At 49.6% G+C, this 16999-nt stretch overlaps 1 protein-coding gene across 1 annotated transcript in view; it reads left to right on the top strand.

Moving 5' to 3' along the window:
• The window catches only part of efnb1 (ephrin-B1), a 56766-nt gene that overhangs the window by 10763 nt on the left and 29004 nt on the right, over positions 1 to 16999 (top strand). Inside the window, exon 2 of the mRNA XM_029164773.2 lies at positions 15653 to 15930. Within this exon, the coding sequence (XP_029020606.1) occupies positions 15653 to 15930 (278 nt within the window). The remainder of the gene's footprint in view (positions 1 to 15652; positions 15931 to 16999) is intronic.

The raw sequence follows: 16999 nt of genomic DNA, 5'->3' as shown, positions 1-16999 counted from the left end.
TTGGAGAGTCTCATTTCCTGTAGGGGTCCTGGTCTGGACTGGAGAGGCGTGATCCTTGAAAGCGCCCCCCCCCCCCTCCCCCACTCCCACAACTCTGCGGCAGAGGGAAGGGACGACTCGGCTGCCTTTCGCCGGAAAAAAGCAAGCGCGCCTGACGGAGGCTTTAACCGGCCTTCTCTCCGCATTAGACGTGTGCCCCGTGATGAGCCTTTGAAGGGTGCTTCGCCGGCGTCGCCTGAGCAGGCTGGACCGAAAACGTGTTGACCCGCACGCCGCAATGTGACGAGGGAACAGCTGCCGTGTCACGTTTGGATGTACACATCCACGCATATTATGTGGCAGGGGAAGGTAGAGTGTGTGTGTGTGTGTGTGTGTGTGTGTGTGTGTGTGTGTGTGTGTGTGTGTGTGTGTGTGTGTGTGTGTGTGTGTGTGTGTGTGTGTGTGTGTGTGTGTGTGTGTGTGTGTGTGTGCGTGTGTGTGTGTGCGTGGAGGAGTCAGCTGCGGCGGGCTTGTGCAGATTAGGGTTTGCGTGTGCGTTACAGATGGCGGTAATAATGATCAGATAGCCCTTGTAATGGAGACGGCCCAGTTTGTAATGGCTTCCTAAAACAACACATGGAACATCTTTTACGAGGCCACAATCCGCCCGGTTATCGCGGCGCAAACTGTGCGAACGAGAACAGCATCATGTCAAACAAGCTATTTATTAGCGCGCGCACACATTTCATTTTAATACCGACAGCCTGCGTCTCGCCCGCCGCTCGGCTTGTTAAAGGCGAGTGTTATCGAAGGAGACGCAGCCTCCCGCTACACCAGTTACAGCCCCCCCCCCCCTTTCTTTTTCTTACATCCGCTGTTAATGAGCCTAATGATGTGTGTCTCCGCGATTGCATCAGTCAATATGCTGTTCAATATGGGTTTTAGAAACCCACTGACAACTTAAGCATGTCTGCCTGGATAAGATCTCTCATCCGAGGAGGGGAGAAAAAAGCAACTAATTTGTCTTGGATTGGGCGGGACATGTGTAGCTGTCTTTAACAATCATGAGCCCAGATTGTGCGCAGAGAATAGACTTGTCAGTCAAAAACCCCGATAAGAAGCTGCTTTTAAACTGCGACGCAGCTGTGTATTAAAAGCCCGCTGTCCCAGTTAGAACGGCGCTTTCATGCGCGCGGGTCTATTGTTCGCTTTTCTTGTTCCTCCGCTGTTACTTTTGGATGTCAGCGCAGATCTTATGCTAGCGAGAGGTTTATGTTTCAGACGGGCTTTAGCGGGACTTTTATTTGAGTTCATGTCAGGAGGTGTTTAGTATGTTGGAGACAAGGGACATTTAACTTCATGCCTTGTTGGATGGAAGTATAAGGTTTCAGTATAATGATTACAGATGGGCCACTTTTATTTCGACTTTTCCCTCAACTGTGTGTGGGTTATTATTTTAAATCACAGCAGTTAGTGCCGGTTTCACAGTTGCCCAAGATGCTTTGTCTATTTTTGTATGTAGTTCATTGTGCTAATGTTGATTTATTCCCTCGGTACACGAAAAAAGCAAGCGGAGACCCCGGTGACACTGATAAAAGCTGTTTCTTTTATAAACCACACAGCGTTTGATTGATCTGTTCTGTGGTCTTGATCCCTGGGCTTGGCTGATTAAACCTATCCATCAGCTTCTCTTATCAGCTCCCTAACAGATCGACTGCAGGACACCGAACTGAAACCCCTGTATTGTTGTAACACAGAAAAAGTCAAAGGCTAAGGACAGGGAGGTGAGAGATTTAACAGGACTCCTCTCGTCGAGGCTTAGTGAACAAAGTAAAAAAAGCCCTCAATGATGTTTTAAATAAATAGCTCCCGTAAAAATAAAAAAAAAGAGATAAGGGTCTCTCATGCTATTGTCATGAGTGTGCAGCGCACACACTTTTCCATTGCCCATATCGCAATAACCTTTAAATGAGGTTGAGCGGCGGCATTAGACATCGCGACAATAGCGTTTCCCCTCTGGAGGGAAATTAGAAACTAATGCTTCCTGTCCGCGGAGTGTCGGCTCGCAACTAGCGACACGACCCTGCCCCCGGCTGCAGCTCCCGCAGCCATCAGCCAGATAATGACATCTCCTCCGCTGACAGGCTGTCATTCACATGCCTGCGCCAGCGTCGACAAAGGGGCCGACGCGCACACTTGGAACGGCGCACGTGCATCCGTGCCCAGGCAAGAACAATGGGGGCAAGCGAGCGCGCACACAGTAGCCGTTAGAAATCGTCTGATGGATTTGCAAGTCAAATAGTCAGCCTCGCAGGGCGCGCCCGGTATTTTCTGAAATATATTTGAGTTCCTCGTCTTCCGGGTGACTGTCGACGCAAAAATGCATCAAGGCTACTTAAAACGCTGGATGATTGCGTGTCACTTTGCCTTCATTTATCCGCGACGTTGCTCAGGTAAATGAAAACAGCACCGGAAAAGCCAACAGATGGGCTTTTATAATTCGCAGATGTATGATTTGAGGACAGTTAGTTCACGATAAAACCTCTCTCATCTCATAGATTCTCCGCAACTCCTCGAATCGCAGCGAGCTGTGAAAACAAACTGTTTAAGCTAACTTTCGAATGAACGCAGGCTTTTTTTTTTTTTTTTTTTTGGGTGGATAGCGATCACGCGTGCTGCCTTATTGCTGCGCGTCGGAATCAGATGGCGCTGAAGTCTGCAACTCCTGCTATCGGGAAGCGATCAACCCAAGTTTACATAGTCAGATTTCATGTTTGAAGAAGATGGTTTATTGGAATCCTGTCGCGGCACGCCCTGCGCAGGCAGGTGCGGGCCCGCCGGCTCGCCTCCCCCACGTTACTGCTCTGTGGGAGCGGGGGGGGGTGACAGCTCCGCGAATGCTAGACGAGACGTGTTGCCTGCGTGGCACCTTCATTAACCTGGCATCCAGCTAATCTCCTGCTAATTCATTTAGTCCTCCGAGCACTCCCGCGTATTAATATCCTCCCCTGCGCTGGTGCTCGTGGGACGGCGCAGAAGCGTAGCCATGGCGATGATTGTGTCATTATTTCGCAGTCAGATGAGTGATATCCCAGAGGGCTGTAGCTGGGTTGTCCAGGCCGGTTGAGAGGGACTGATTAGAATTGCAAATGGCCGCCAAGTGTTGTGTTTATTGTGTGTCTCAATATTGGAGACAATCAGGCGAATCAAAGCCCTCAGCTGGAGAGATGGGACTGGGGCTCGGTGGGCCTCTCTGGTTGGCACCGCTTCCTCCCCCCAACTCCCCCCTTTGGCTCCCTCGCTTTCGCCTTCCCTCTTGTTGCCCTCTGTCTCTCTCTCGCTTCCCCCTCGGTCGACTGTGTGTCGTGTGTAGGTCCTGGAGTACGTGGACACAGCTGGAGAAAGAAAGAGCCTCCAAATCTAGTGCACTCAATCATCTGTAGTGTGGCGGCCCTCTCTCGCAGCTGAGAAATATTAAACACGCTTTATGATAATAAAAGCGCCGGCGACAGACATAAATATCGGAGGCGAAGCATCAGAGGGTTGAAAAAGTCTTGTACGTTTGCTCAGAACACAAATTCGTCATTGATATCACGGCTCCCTGGATCGTTGGCCACACGCGTGCCAGCAGTTCATCGGTGGAATTTCAATATTTTCCATTCTGACGCCTGTCGGGGATGAGGAATATCGGGTCACCGCACACCTCACGGGCTCAGGAATATCATGCGTTCCCTTGTCAAACGCTGCAAATGGAGCCTGTTGGCGCCGTGCCCTTGTTATGACTGAGTGACGGAGAGTGTGGCGCAAAGTGGCCCCAAACACACATTTCCCCCGCAAATCACTTGTGAATTGTTCCTCCCGAACGACTGGCCATTACCCCCCGTATCGACTCGCTGTTTGCGCAGGAGTCACCGAGATCCGTCTGAAAGCCGTCCTCCAGTGTCCAGCGAGAGGCCTCCGCCGCTGCCCGACTTTTGAAGAATGGCCGCGTAGTCGCGCGCACGCTCAAGAATGCCTGCGTCTGTGTGTGTGTTCACGCATGGGTCTCCTGTTCCAGTGCAGGGTAGCTCGCAAGGTCACCCGTGCTCCCCATATAGCGCCGCATGACCAGTCGCAACAGGCACGCGTGGGGCCCAGGTATGGGCACGCACAGCCAACAGGTATCGCTACGGGGAAATTACTGTTAGACTCGTGTTTTATTGCACCACACGCCTTCTCTTAAGTTCTCGCCGCTGTAGGCTAAACGAAAAGCTAACCGAAGAGGAATGCGCTCGGAAATCCTTCAGATTTACAGCCGGCTTTTTACTGCGGCTTGTGGACGACGGGAAGGCCGACAGCGCTCAGAAGGTTCACGTATGTGGCTCGATATGATCAAGAGTCACCGGGCCTGAAAGGCAACAGTCGGTGTGTGTGTGTGTGTGTGTGTGTGTGTGTGTGTGTGTGTGTGTGTGTGTGTGTGTGTGTGTGTGTGTGTGTGTGTGAGAAGCTGCAGCTTGCGACGTGTTTAGACAGCCCTGTGTGTCGTCGAGCTTGACAAGCGGTTGATGATCTTAGACTGTGTGTGCGTGCGTGTGTGTGCGTGCGTGTGTGTGTGTGTGTGTGTGTGAGAGAGGAGGGGGAAATGAAAGAGAATGGCTGAGAAGGAGAGTGTGTGAACAGATCGCCGACGTGGCTATTTGCGAGTGTGTGAAATGGAGGAGCGGGTTCACGAGGTGACATCTCGTCAGCTGTTTGATTTTCTCAGTTTCCCAGGGAAGCAGATTCAAGAACAATGCAGAAGAAAAACCACCGACCACAGGGGGGAAAAAAAACAACAAAAAAACACTCGAGCTGTTTCTTGGTTGATGGTGACTGAATTATTGCCGTCGCCCGAGATTGCAGTCGGTGGGAAACGTGTGAGTGACTGCGCTGTGCTCGTAGCAGACACATATCACCTACCGGACTCCTCTGCCCATCCATCTCCCAGCGCTCCTCACAATAGCAGGAATACATTACGAAAAAAAAGAGAGTCAGGAGAGAAGGGGGTGCGAGATAAATGCTGTTTGTATTTTCCCTCCCTTTTCCGTGCAATTGTCTTTCACGCTGACAGATAAACAATGAGAGCATTTTGAACTTTGCTGCGCGCTATCTTTTACTTCTGGGTTCAGAACCGCGCTGTCAGAGCCAGACATGTTCTGGCGCAGATTGATTGATTCCCTCTCCGTGCGCCCATGTCTTCCCTTTGTTCTTGCAGGAAGGCTTTGGTTTCTCTCCAGCGCTCCCAGACTTTCTCGAGCTGTGTCGTATTAACACCTGTTAGCCACGCAGAGAGTCATAAAATATGGATCCAGCTCCCCCCCTTTGATCGCGCGGCGCTGCTGTAAAAGTCGAACTGGAAGCGGTTCCGCGCCGGTTGCGACACCTGGTCCGCGGCGAAAGGGCGGCGGCTGAGAGTGATCTTATCGCGTTACAATTAAAATAATCGTTCACTTTTGTTGGCAGAAGTGGGATTAAAGGCTGGGCAGGCCCGGGGCTGGTGGGCCGTGCCGAGCTAGCGGAGCTAGCGGCGGGTATCAGCTATCTTGTTCGCGAGTGACACAATCCAGCCTGACAGCGCCTCTAAATCTCGCTAATTGACGCGTTATCTCTCATTTGTATAATCTGTACAAAAACCCTGAGTGTGAAAGCGAGCCGCGGGTGGCGCTCGGCAGCCGAGTCCGCGCGGATCCAACGCCAGCTGCCGGTTCGGGCCGACCCGAATATCGATTTTCCCACCCAAATCTCGGGGAAGACGGCAAATAAACATATTTACCACCACGTCAGACCGTTCCCCCATAAGAGAAACCTCATTAGTGATGGGTGTCGGGTTTGTTTGGGAGACGTCTCGTGGCTGATCAGTCACTGATTTGATTACCAGATGTGATGGTGCCAAAATACTGCTGAGCTGGGCAACTCAACCTCCTCCCGCCCTCGTTTCCACCCTGTGCGCGTGCGAGCGCGGACTCATTCCGAGCGCGGCTTTAAAACAAGAAAACAAATGTAGCTACAAACCGGGGCCAGCTCGCATCCTCAGCGCGTCTCTCACGTCGCCCTATTATTGAGTCTGAAGCTGTGATCCCTCGAGTCATTTCCGACCACGCGGAGATAGGAGGGCAATTGTTAAAAATTGAATTTAACCATGACTGTGTCTATCTGAGCCACACAGAATTTAAATAACTTCCTTATGGCTCTGCGTGTGCGCTTATTGATTTGCGGATGGAGTTGCAGCATTAAACACTAGAACTACTGGGTTTTCTAAATATACCCATTCCTACTAGAAGGTGGTCAAATGATCTGCTCGGCTAGCTGAGACCCTGAATCATCTGTGAACAGCTGCCTTTGTTAGGTAAAGAGGGCCATCACTGACGCACTCTAGGTGGTGGGTTGCGTGGGCTCGCTGACCCTGCTCCTGTCTGCAAGGCTGCACAGTTCCTATGAGTCTAAGAGTGACATCCACTGTTACAATGTTCAACCGCTATGTGTTTGGATTTACAACGTGAAAGGACGAGTGTCATTGTTGCGGTCTCACCGAAGGAAGCAATAAGATATCATCATCAATAATACAATAAGACAGTTTTAGATCCTTCTCAAATGTGGCGAAGCTTTGTTTATTTACAAAAAAAACTAGTTCAAATATTGTTTGCACTGTAACGTCATCAAAAATTACAGAAAAGATGACAGTACACCCATCAAGTTTTAACAAATGTGCAATAAAAAATATAAACACAAAACGCTTGAAAGCGTTTTTTATATTCCATTTATTTCGTTATTACTCCTTTCACCTGTAACACATAAAGTCATTGCAGAGCTACAACCATGTTCCTACAAAGTTAACCAGATGTTTATTTCGTTATTCCCTCTTTCATGTCCGTCTGTTGAATGAAAGTGGGCGTGGCCATCCACGTAACAGAGCGGTGACACTGGGGGATGGGAAACGCTCATCAACACGCAGCACAAAGATCTGCGTTTCTCTGCTGCTGCAGCCTCGGCTGCGTTGGGTTGTTAGTGTCCCTTTCACCTCTACCACATGAAATGTGTTCTTGCTAAGTTGATCTTGAGCTGCTATCAGAATCGTTTTTATTCGCCAGGTTTGAACTGGGCAAACATTATTTATTTACAAAAAAATTAAAACGTTCACATGTGATTTGCCCGCTTTGATGTAGACAAAATTCTTGAAAGCGTTTTACATTACATCCCGTTTATTTCGTTATCCCCACTTTCATATCTGTCTGATAAATAAAAGTGGGCGGGGCTATCAGTCCCGTAGCAAAGGTAAGCGCTGACTGTGGGGGCTGGGCGCATCAACATACAGGACAAAGACCTGTGTTCCTCTGCCACAGCCTCCTCTTTCAGCCTGTTGCTTTGGGCCGTTATTCCCCCACTTACTGGAGCCACATGTTGACAAAGTTGACCAGCCGGTTTCATGTAGACACCAAACTCTATAAAGCATTTTACTTTACATTCCGTTTATTTCGTTATTAATATACATGTAATTGCAAATGCTGCTCTGAGCTCTTTTACTTTGATGAGTTTTGTGTCTACATGAAAGCGGGCAGAACAACGTCCATGCGTGTGGCTGGTGAACCTCTTGGGAACATGGCTGTAGCTCTGCAATGACTTTATGTGGTACAGGTGAAAGGGAAAATAACGAAATAAACGGAAATATAAAACAGAAACGCTTTCAAGCGTTTTCTGTTTAAATTTTTTATTGCACATTTGTTAAAACTAGATGGGTGTACTGTCTTTTTTCCTAATTCTTAGTGACGTTACAGTGCAAAGCGTATGGGATTTTTTTGTAAATAAAAATAATTAAATAAATGGAATATAAAACGGAAACGTTTCAAGCGTTTTCTGTTTATATTTTGTAAATAAAAATAAACCCGGTGAATAAAAACGATTCTGATTCTGAAAGCAGCTGATCAACTTCGTAGGAACACATTTCATGTGGTAGAGGTGAAAGGGACACTAACAACCCAACGCAGCGAGGCTGTAGCAGCAGAAGAAACGCAGATCTTTGTCCTGCGTGTTGATGCGCGTTTTCCCCTTCCCCCAGTGTCACCGCTCTGTTACGTGGATGGCCACGCCCACTTTCATTCAACAGACGGACATGAAAGAGGAAATAACGAAATAAACAGCTGGTTAACTTTGTAGGAACATGGCTGTAGCTCTGCAATGACTTTATGTGGTACAGGTGAAAGGAGTAATAACGAAATAAACGGAATATAAAACGGAAACGCTTTCAAGCGTTTTCTGTTCACCCAAACTAGATGGGTGTACTGTCATCTTTTCAGTAATTTTTAGCATTTGCATGTTGTTGTATATGAATAACGAAATTACGTTTGACAAAACTGGGAAGAGTTCCGTGTCTACATGAAAGCGGGCAGAACAACGCCCGTCTATTACTCACTGCCCAAAGCGGCTGGTGAAACATGGCTGTAGCTCTGCAATGACTTATTATGTGGTACAGGTGAAAGGGGAAATAACGAAATAAATGGAATATAAAACCGAAACGCTTTCAAGCGTTTTTTTGGTTTATAATATATTTTTAATTGCACATTTGTTAAAACTAGATGGGTGAGCGGTGTACTGTCGTCTTTTCTGCAATTTTTAGTAACGTTACAGTGAAATAATGTGTGAACTTTATTTAGTTTTTTTGTAAATAAGCAAAGCAGCAAAACTATTTTATTGTCTTGTTAATGTTTTTATTGCTTCCTTCGGTGAGACCGCAACAATGACACTCGTCCTTTCACGTTGTAAATCCAAGCACATAGCGGTGGAACATTGTAACAGTGGATGTCACTCATAGACTCATAGGAACCTGAGTAGGAACCCTGCTCTGCCTTGCAGGCAGCAGCAGGGTCAGCAAACCCATGCATCCCACCCCACAGAGTGCGTCGGTGATGGCCCTCTTTACGTAACAAAAGCGGCTCTTGGCAGGGTGCCAGCTGGAGCGTGGCGGACAAGTGATCACCCAGCAGTAGTTAGGGGTATATGTAAAGGTGTACGTCCCTTAGTAGTTCTAGTGTTAAAGGATGGCTTTTCTTTTGTCGATGAGGTTTAAGATACAGAGTAGAAAATGGCCGTTGGTTAACAATCTGGACAAGCTGTGTAGGTTTGATAATGGTTAGACCCCCCCCACCCCCCCCCCCCCCCCCCCCATCTAGTTTCTCCTTCTCCTCCCCAAGTGGGAGTGAAGCACAAGCGGGTGAGTGTGAGAGATGCTATTGTGCGTCTGGGAGGTGGTCCCGCTCGCTCCCCTTCCGCTCTGCTCCGCACTGATTAGAACCTTGCATCCCGCTCCAGCTCTTGACTCGCTCGGTCCCGGGCGATTCTCCCTGTCTGCGACCGTCCAAGCACCCTCCACCCCCGACTCCGGGGGCGTCTGGCACGCAGACGCACGCACACGCTCTCACCCACTCAGGCGTGCATGGCCACACGTGCGTATATCCGCACGCACACGGGTCGGCACGGACGCGCCGGCACATACGGCGGGTTCGGGCCAGGCGGGTTTGGCAGCGACTGTAGACGGGGCCTGCGGAGAGATCTTTACGGAGCATGCAGGGCCCATCTGTGGCTGCTCCTCAGTGATGGGAGGCAGCTGGCTGTGTGTGTGTGTGTGTGTGTGTGTGTGTGTGTGTGTGTGTGTGTGTGTGTGTGTGTGTGTGTGTGTGTGTGTGTGTGTGTGTGTGTGTGTGTGTGTGTGTGTGTGGTTGTGCTGTGGCCAGAGAAGGAACCGGGGAAGGAGGAAAGAGGCTTCTGTGTGTTTGGGTCAGAATGTGGGCTAAACTCTGCCTAGCTGAACCAGGCTTTCTCATATAGCTAACATGAGGCCAGGCTCCCTTGCTCTCAGCCTCGCAGCCCTCCAGCTGGAAGAGCTCAGTCCCTGGGCTCCGAGATGAATAAGTGGAGACGCAGAGAGAAAAGCAGTCTGGGCCTTCTCTCGCTGTCAGCGATACCGTGGATGACGTTCAATCACGACCGCATACACCCAGGCTCTCTTAACTCCCCTGCTCTTAGAGAGGGATGGGCTCCGCGCTGACGGAAACCACAGAGGCCATAAGAAGAAACAGATTATGCTCTTTCTCCTCCCTAATGACTCCTGACACTTCCCCTTGCTCAATGGGCCTCTTCAGCCGCCTCCTCCACCGGCGGCCTCCACTTCTGTGCTCCTTGTCGCGGGGCCATCTGGGCGTCATCTCGTTATCTCATTACGGCCGCCGATGGCGTGTCGCTCGCCCCTCATGTGACAGTGATGGAGAGCGAGCATACTGAGTTGTTTGGTGAACATGAGAGGTGTGTGTCAGTCGCACTAGTGTGTGTGTGTGTGTGTGTTTGATAACTCGCCTGTTCAACTGTTATGAGTCACGCTGAATGTGATTTGCTCCGCATGCCAGCCTGTTGACTGAGCTAACTGTAGCTGGTGTGTGTTTGCCTGTGTCTGCGAGCGAGCGAGAGAGAGAGAGAGAGGGTGTCTGTGTTCACACGTACAAAAGCAGTTCTCTGCAGGGAGGAATTCAGGATATTCTGTCTGTCTGTTTTGCCTCTGACATCTTCATTTATGTCCCTCTAATGGGGACAGCCCGGAGGGAAAATATAGAGCTTTCTGCTTTTCAGCAAGTCTCGGCTGCCAAGTCTGGCCTAGTGCAGTTTAAATGAAACTTGGATTCAGTTTATAGTTTATCCAATGCAACTACCCGTTGGCGAGTTTCTCTATAATAAGGGTTAAATCCTTCCTGCTTTGCTAAACAATTCTGGAGCCAGATGGACCTTGTTTTGCTTAATTTTCAAGATCCTTGTGTTTGTTGGTGCATCTCGTGTGTGTGTGTGTGTGTGTGTGTGTGTGTGTGTGTGTGTGTGTGTGTGTGTGTGTGTGTGTGTGTGTGTGTGTGTGTGTGTGTGTGTGTGTGTGTGTGTGTGTGTGGCCGGGGCGACTTGTTTACCATGTTTGACATGTGAGGAAATCGGTGTGTGTACACTGCGGGGCGTGTGTTTACGTGTGTGTGTTTATAGTGGGACCTCCCTAAGAACATCTGCCCCTGCGACTGCCTGACAGAAGCCAGCGACGTCTGTACACAAGCATCCGGGTTGAACCCCTCGCCGGTCCAAGGGCGCGACCGCCTCAGACCGGTCCCGGGTCCCACCGGTCGTAGTGGAGGCTCAGTTTTACGCGCGTGGCCGATTTTCCGTACGAACATGCTGACGTCATGATGATACGCGTTGAAGATGATCGCTCAGTGTCGCGTTGCAGCCGCACATCAGCGCGGCGGCCATTACACACGTTTCCGCTGCGGAGCCGAGCTTCGGGCCTGGAAGTGTCCCCGCTAACAGACGACAATTATCCGATATTGATTGACTTGAATGAAAACAGGATGTTTTTGCAGCCCGTGATTAAAGACAACACAGATCGCCTCAGGCAGGAGAAGCCTAAAAGTCCCGCTGCTGTGTATATTACACAACCCACGAGAGCTCAGCTACAATAGCCGTTGCATAATAGAGCTTTGTGTTCTCTCCAGACTTAAGTGTGACCCTGTCATGTGGGTGAATTATAGCGATGGTTCACGAGGAGCCGTGAAGCAGGGCCCCACTGTAAGCATATGGAGTATTGATTGGAACAGCTGTAAATAACAGCGTTATCTGTAGCTGATTTTGTAGATAGAGCGGGAGAGAAACGATAATTGGTGAGGGAACACTTTCTCCTGGCGTGATAATTACCGCGCTGATGGCGAGGGGAATAAAGTGCCTGCTGTGGTTGGCGATCGGAACCCGGAACGGAGGCGGCGCCGGCCTCGGTACCTGCGTCCGCGCCGACGCGCGGGCCCCCGGTGCGGACGCGGCGGAGGATAATTGAATTTAATTGATATGTATGCGCGCGTTCACGCCGCCGCTCAGGAGGAACAAATCAATTTGACACCATTCTGTTGATATGAGCCGTCTCTGCCTCCTTTCTCCCACAGTCCCTGCGAGTCCGGCCCCATTCATCGAGCGGCCGAGGCTGCCTGCCAGTGCGGCGCTCGGGGCAGAGGCCTGAGCTGACTGGACGGGGGCGGAGAGCGCGGAGGGGAGGGGCCGGGGGTCTGTTTTCAGGCTCTGTGTGGGGCTTTGAGTGGGATCTAGTGTAGGCGATGTTTTATATGAAAGTCGGTGAGGGCAGGGTGCTTGAATAGGGGCGGCTGGGAAGTTGGGCTGGGAAGGTCCAGGATGCACCCCGCGGTGCTTTTGTGTGCGCCCACATCCGTGCGTGTGTGTGTGTGTGTGTGTGTGGACGCGGGGGGAGTGAAGCATATGTGAAATCATGTGCTCATATTCACCAGTGGAATGTAAAAAGAAAGGGGAGGGGGGTTCTCCTCGCTCCCCTCCTCTCCTCCGCTTGGTTGTTTTCTGTTCCCTCTCCGCTGAGCTGCAGCGTAGGTCTGTTTGTATAAGCTCTTTACTGGGTTGAGCGTGCCACGGAGCCATCCAGATGAAACAAAACCAACCTCATTTGGGTGTTTTGAAAATGATTCTTTTTATTTTGTTTGGTTCAGGCAGATCCACTCGCTTTGACAGGAGGGGGAATAAAGGCTCCCTCGCGTTCGGGGTCATTTCCCAGAAACATCGTTTGTATCCGCACAGCTCTTCCTCTGTGCTCCTCTTTCATCAACAGGTCCCATAAAGTCTCCAGACAACATGAATGAACGATGCAATTCAACCTCTCTTTTCCCATTTTTTCTCCCCTTTCGACCTCCTCAAAAGTACAATAATCCTCAGTCACTCGTCCCCTCCTCTCCATGGCGTGGCTGTGTGTAGCACCGGAGTGGTGCTGATTAAGCCAACAGAGAGACAAACGGGAGACAAAGTCCCGGCCCACCAGTTTAGTTTCACATCCTGGACTGGAGCTGGGCCACAGCTTGCCAAGTGGAGAGCTTTTAAACTGGGCTAAACACTAATTGCTGCCCTATTTCTTTTATGTTGCTTCTTTCCCATCTGCGATGGCGCTTCCAGACCTACACAGCAGCCAGAGCCTCATTACAGCAGACAGTTAACAAAGGCTGGGAAACAGAAGCGGAGAATTCACTTAGGATAGCTATCTAACCGCCAACTAGGAGGCCTGCTCGGAAAATTGAGTCAATGACAGAGGCCGGCTTGTGATTAAATCCTTCAGGGATATTAAGATATTAAGATTTAGCAAAATCTTAATTATTCATCTGAATTGTTGCTGCTTGCTTTGATATTGGCATTAATGATTTGTAAAACGTGCAATTGGGGTTTGTTTGTTTTTTTACAGACTTTTACAGAATAAACAGAATATTAAAAAAAAAAAAAAAGTTGCAAAGCAATTTCCCAGCAAAGAAACCCCAAAATAGAAAACACCTACTTGTTGAGTGCAACAAATCAAGGTCTGATTGTGATGTTTGTCTGGTCTTTTTCTCTGGTTTCAAGCTTGTTTTTCTGTAGGTGTTTTTTGTGTGTGCGGTGGTGGTGTGTTTGTCGGATGGTGGTGGTGGTGGTGGTGGTGGTGGGGGGGGGGTGTAGAATCAGGGGAAATGAGGAGGTGAATGAGAGGCAAGGATAAAGCGACAAGGAATGAGATTGGGGAGCTGAAATAGAGGGGGCTGAGATTGAGGGGATAGAGGGAGGAATAGAGAAGTTGAAGGGGGGGGGTGGTCAGCAACAAAGCCTAACGTTGCCATGGTAACCTGTTTATGCCTCACTGATGCATCTCGTAGATCCAATTAGTGGCTGATTGTGTCGATGTCTTCATAGACACATGCACGTGCACCCTGGCATGATTCCCACACACACACACACATACACATACACACACACATACACAATCATAAGAGCATATACTCATATACTCACACGCATTTCACACAAGGATAACAACACATATGGCGCGTTGCTGATGAAATCCAGCAAATTATGGAGAGCGGCTGGACAAAGGGTAGCCCACATTCCCTCTCTCTCACCGGCCCTTGAATTAGCGCGGCCCCCTCCTCTCGCCCGTCGCCCTCCGCCTCACCCTCCGCCCGTATCAGACAATAGCGGGGAAATAGTGTCTCACCCGCTTCCAAACTGTGCATGAGAGTTCAAATCCGCGCATGCTTTCATGACATTGGATTCAGGCGCGAAGGGGGAGGAGGAGGAGGAGGGGGGGTGACGACTGCCGGCTTTGACCGCGTTAAAACATTCACTGTGCATTTCTCTCTTTTGTGGGTTAAATCTTTTAACTCGCTGATGCGTCTGTTTATGAAGAATGTCCATGAACGCGGCAAAAGCCTTAATCCAATCATGCTCATTTTTACGGGGGGGATTTCCACGTTAAATGGGACTTTTAAGACGGTTGTTTCTCACAAAGCCTGGACACTTGCCAGTGTTTGACATCAGAGGAGGAGGGATGATGATCATAAGCTCCCCCCTACTCCTACACTTAAACACTCCTCTATCAGTCTCCTCCAGGAGGCTTCGCAGTCCTCCCCTCCCCGGGCCCGTCTGAAGAGTCCGTAATTTAGTGGGGAAATGATGTGTGTGATGATGAAATGAGGGGTCGTAGATAAGGTGAGATAGGAGCCGGGGAGGAAAGAGAGGCAGAGGCAGAGACAGAGCGGGGCCCGGCTCGTGATATCTTGTTAAAATGTGAGGGATCAGAAAGAACAACGAATGCATTGCGCGCCGCTAAATCCTGCTTAAATCCGCTGGCATGGGCAGATCTAGCAGATAGCCCCGCTGCTGTGCTCGCTGTCTGCGACCGCTGCGTGCACGCACACACACACGCACACACACACTGCTACGTACACAAACACACCCGTGGTCAGTCCGGCTGTCTGGGTTAATGCTTGGCTAACTGGGACAGCAGAGCTGAACCATGTTGACATTTTAAGCCTCCAACAAGTCCAGAACAATGATTCAGGCCGTCTGACCCCCCCGTCTCCCCCCTGCACAGTCCACAAACTCAGCCCACTTTGCTGACTGACTAGTACACACACACACACTGGGCTTCCTCCCGTTGCCCACCTTTGGTGCGAAAAAGAAAACACGGGCTGATCCGACAGCGCTGGCAGCAGACAGGAAGGTGCAGAAGTACAATAAGGCCAGATGGATTATCTAAATCCTGCGCTAGATGATCACGGCAGAGGGAAGATGAACTGCGAGGCTTTAACCCCCACAGCTGACCCCGGCTCACGGTTTCTCTCCCCAGACATGCGCCGCTGACGTCTGAGCAGCACATTGCGGATATTAAGCCGAAGCGCCGGTCGAATACGGAATTTCAAGAATACAAAAGCAGAATAGGTGGTGTTGTCGAGGCGTAATTCTATCTCTGTGCAATTTCTGCGGCGGCCATTTTGTGTTTGGCCATCTTGTTTCCCTAGTCGCGCTCGCTTGGTATGCTTTGATTCGGCTCCAAGTGCGAGAAGGAACTGCCGAGGATTTGTGTGGAACGCTCTGTCGACTGACGCTGAACAATGTCAAGCTGCTGCATGTAGAAGTTTTTTTCTTCTTGCGGGGCCAAATTAACTGTGCTCTACCTGAAAGCTCACGCCAGACACATCTAAACCCATAACCCCCGTAGCTCAAGGTATTACGGCTGTATAAACTATTATTGTGTCGCGGAGCTACTTCTCCAGACGGTCTTTACGACGCGCTGTTAACGCTTCCTCTTCGTCTCGTCTGCCAGGTTCCTGCCGGGAAAGGGCCTCGTGATCTACCCGGACATCGGGGACAAGCTGGACATCATCTGCCCCAAAGCGGACCAGGGCAGAGAGTACGAGTACTACAAGCTGTACCTGGTGAAGAGGGAGCAGGCGGAGAGCTGCAGCACGGTCCTCGATCCCAACGTCCTGGTCAACTGCAACAAGCCGCAGAAGGACATCAAGTTCACCATCAAGTTCCAGGAGTTCAGTCCGAACTACATGGGCCTGGAGTTCAAGAGGAACGTCAATTACTACATCACCTGTAAGTTCCCTGTAACACATAATTTATTGATTCTTTATTGGTCCTTCGCAACCTTGGCAACAGGTGGAGGCGACATGCCTCATTTATGGCGCGGCGGCATGAAATATTCAAAGTGGGCTCAAACTGGCAACTTTGACTGAATACTCAATGGTTTCTGTCTGGTACTTTAGATTCTTGGCTGCTGTTCGGCCCAAACAGAAGCACGGGTCTTACAGCAACCGTAAAGTGGTGAATAGTCGAACCTCAAGCTAGATTTAAACACTGCTTACGTGGTAATGCACCAGTCGTTATAATAATGCAATTATGTAACATAATGCTGGGTAATTTTTCACGTTATAGGTGTAATTAGGGAACAATTTATTATAATTTCTTGGACGCTTCCTAAAAGGCGCTGCTCTACTTCCCGGGGAAATTCCCCTCACCCCAGTAATTGTCACTAAACTGTGTAGTTATGCATTAAGTGCAACATTCCCAGAAGATTATCAGGAATAAGGAAAGATCTAAAATACCACTCTGCTGAGACTAATGCAGACGAATGTGTTGCATTGACTTAAATCCATTTGTTTAATACATGAAGACAAGTAGAATCTGTCAGTCTACCAACAAAACAGCAGCAGAGTCATCTGAGGAGGAGCAGAAGGAGCCCCGGTGGTTTGTTGACTGACCTTTAGCTGTGGCTAAACATGCATCCAATAGACGATACGGCCAGTGGAGTGTGACTGCTAATAACGTGCGTCAGACGTGACTCAGGTGTAAGGCCTGTGGGGAGGAGAGGAGCACCCATCTTTAAACTCTTCATCCCTCATTTTTCAACAATTTGTCACTCGACACTGTAGCGTTTACAAGGTTTATTTTGGACTTGCTAGCATCAAAAGTGGCTTTTGGCATCCTCATTATTAAAATGACCCAGTTCTGGCTTCAAACAGAAATGAAAGTTCATCCTTAGTGCTTCTCCTCACTTCGTTAGAGCCAGACTGGTTCGTCTGTGTGAGTATCAGTTACCCATTCTTCTTCGTATCGGCTGTAATTATATCATGCCTTCAGTCACCTGAGCTGGAGTCAAGTTTCT

The sequence above is a fragment of the Betta splendens genome, chromosome 10 (assembly GCF_900634795.4).
Source record: "Betta splendens chromosome 10, fBetSpl5.4, whole genome shotgun sequence".
NCBI lineage: Eukaryota > Metazoa > Chordata > Actinopteri > Anabantiformes > Osphronemidae > Betta > Betta splendens.
The sequence above is the reverse complement of the archived record's forward strand: the minus strand, read 5'-3'. Positions and strand labels throughout refer to the sequence as shown.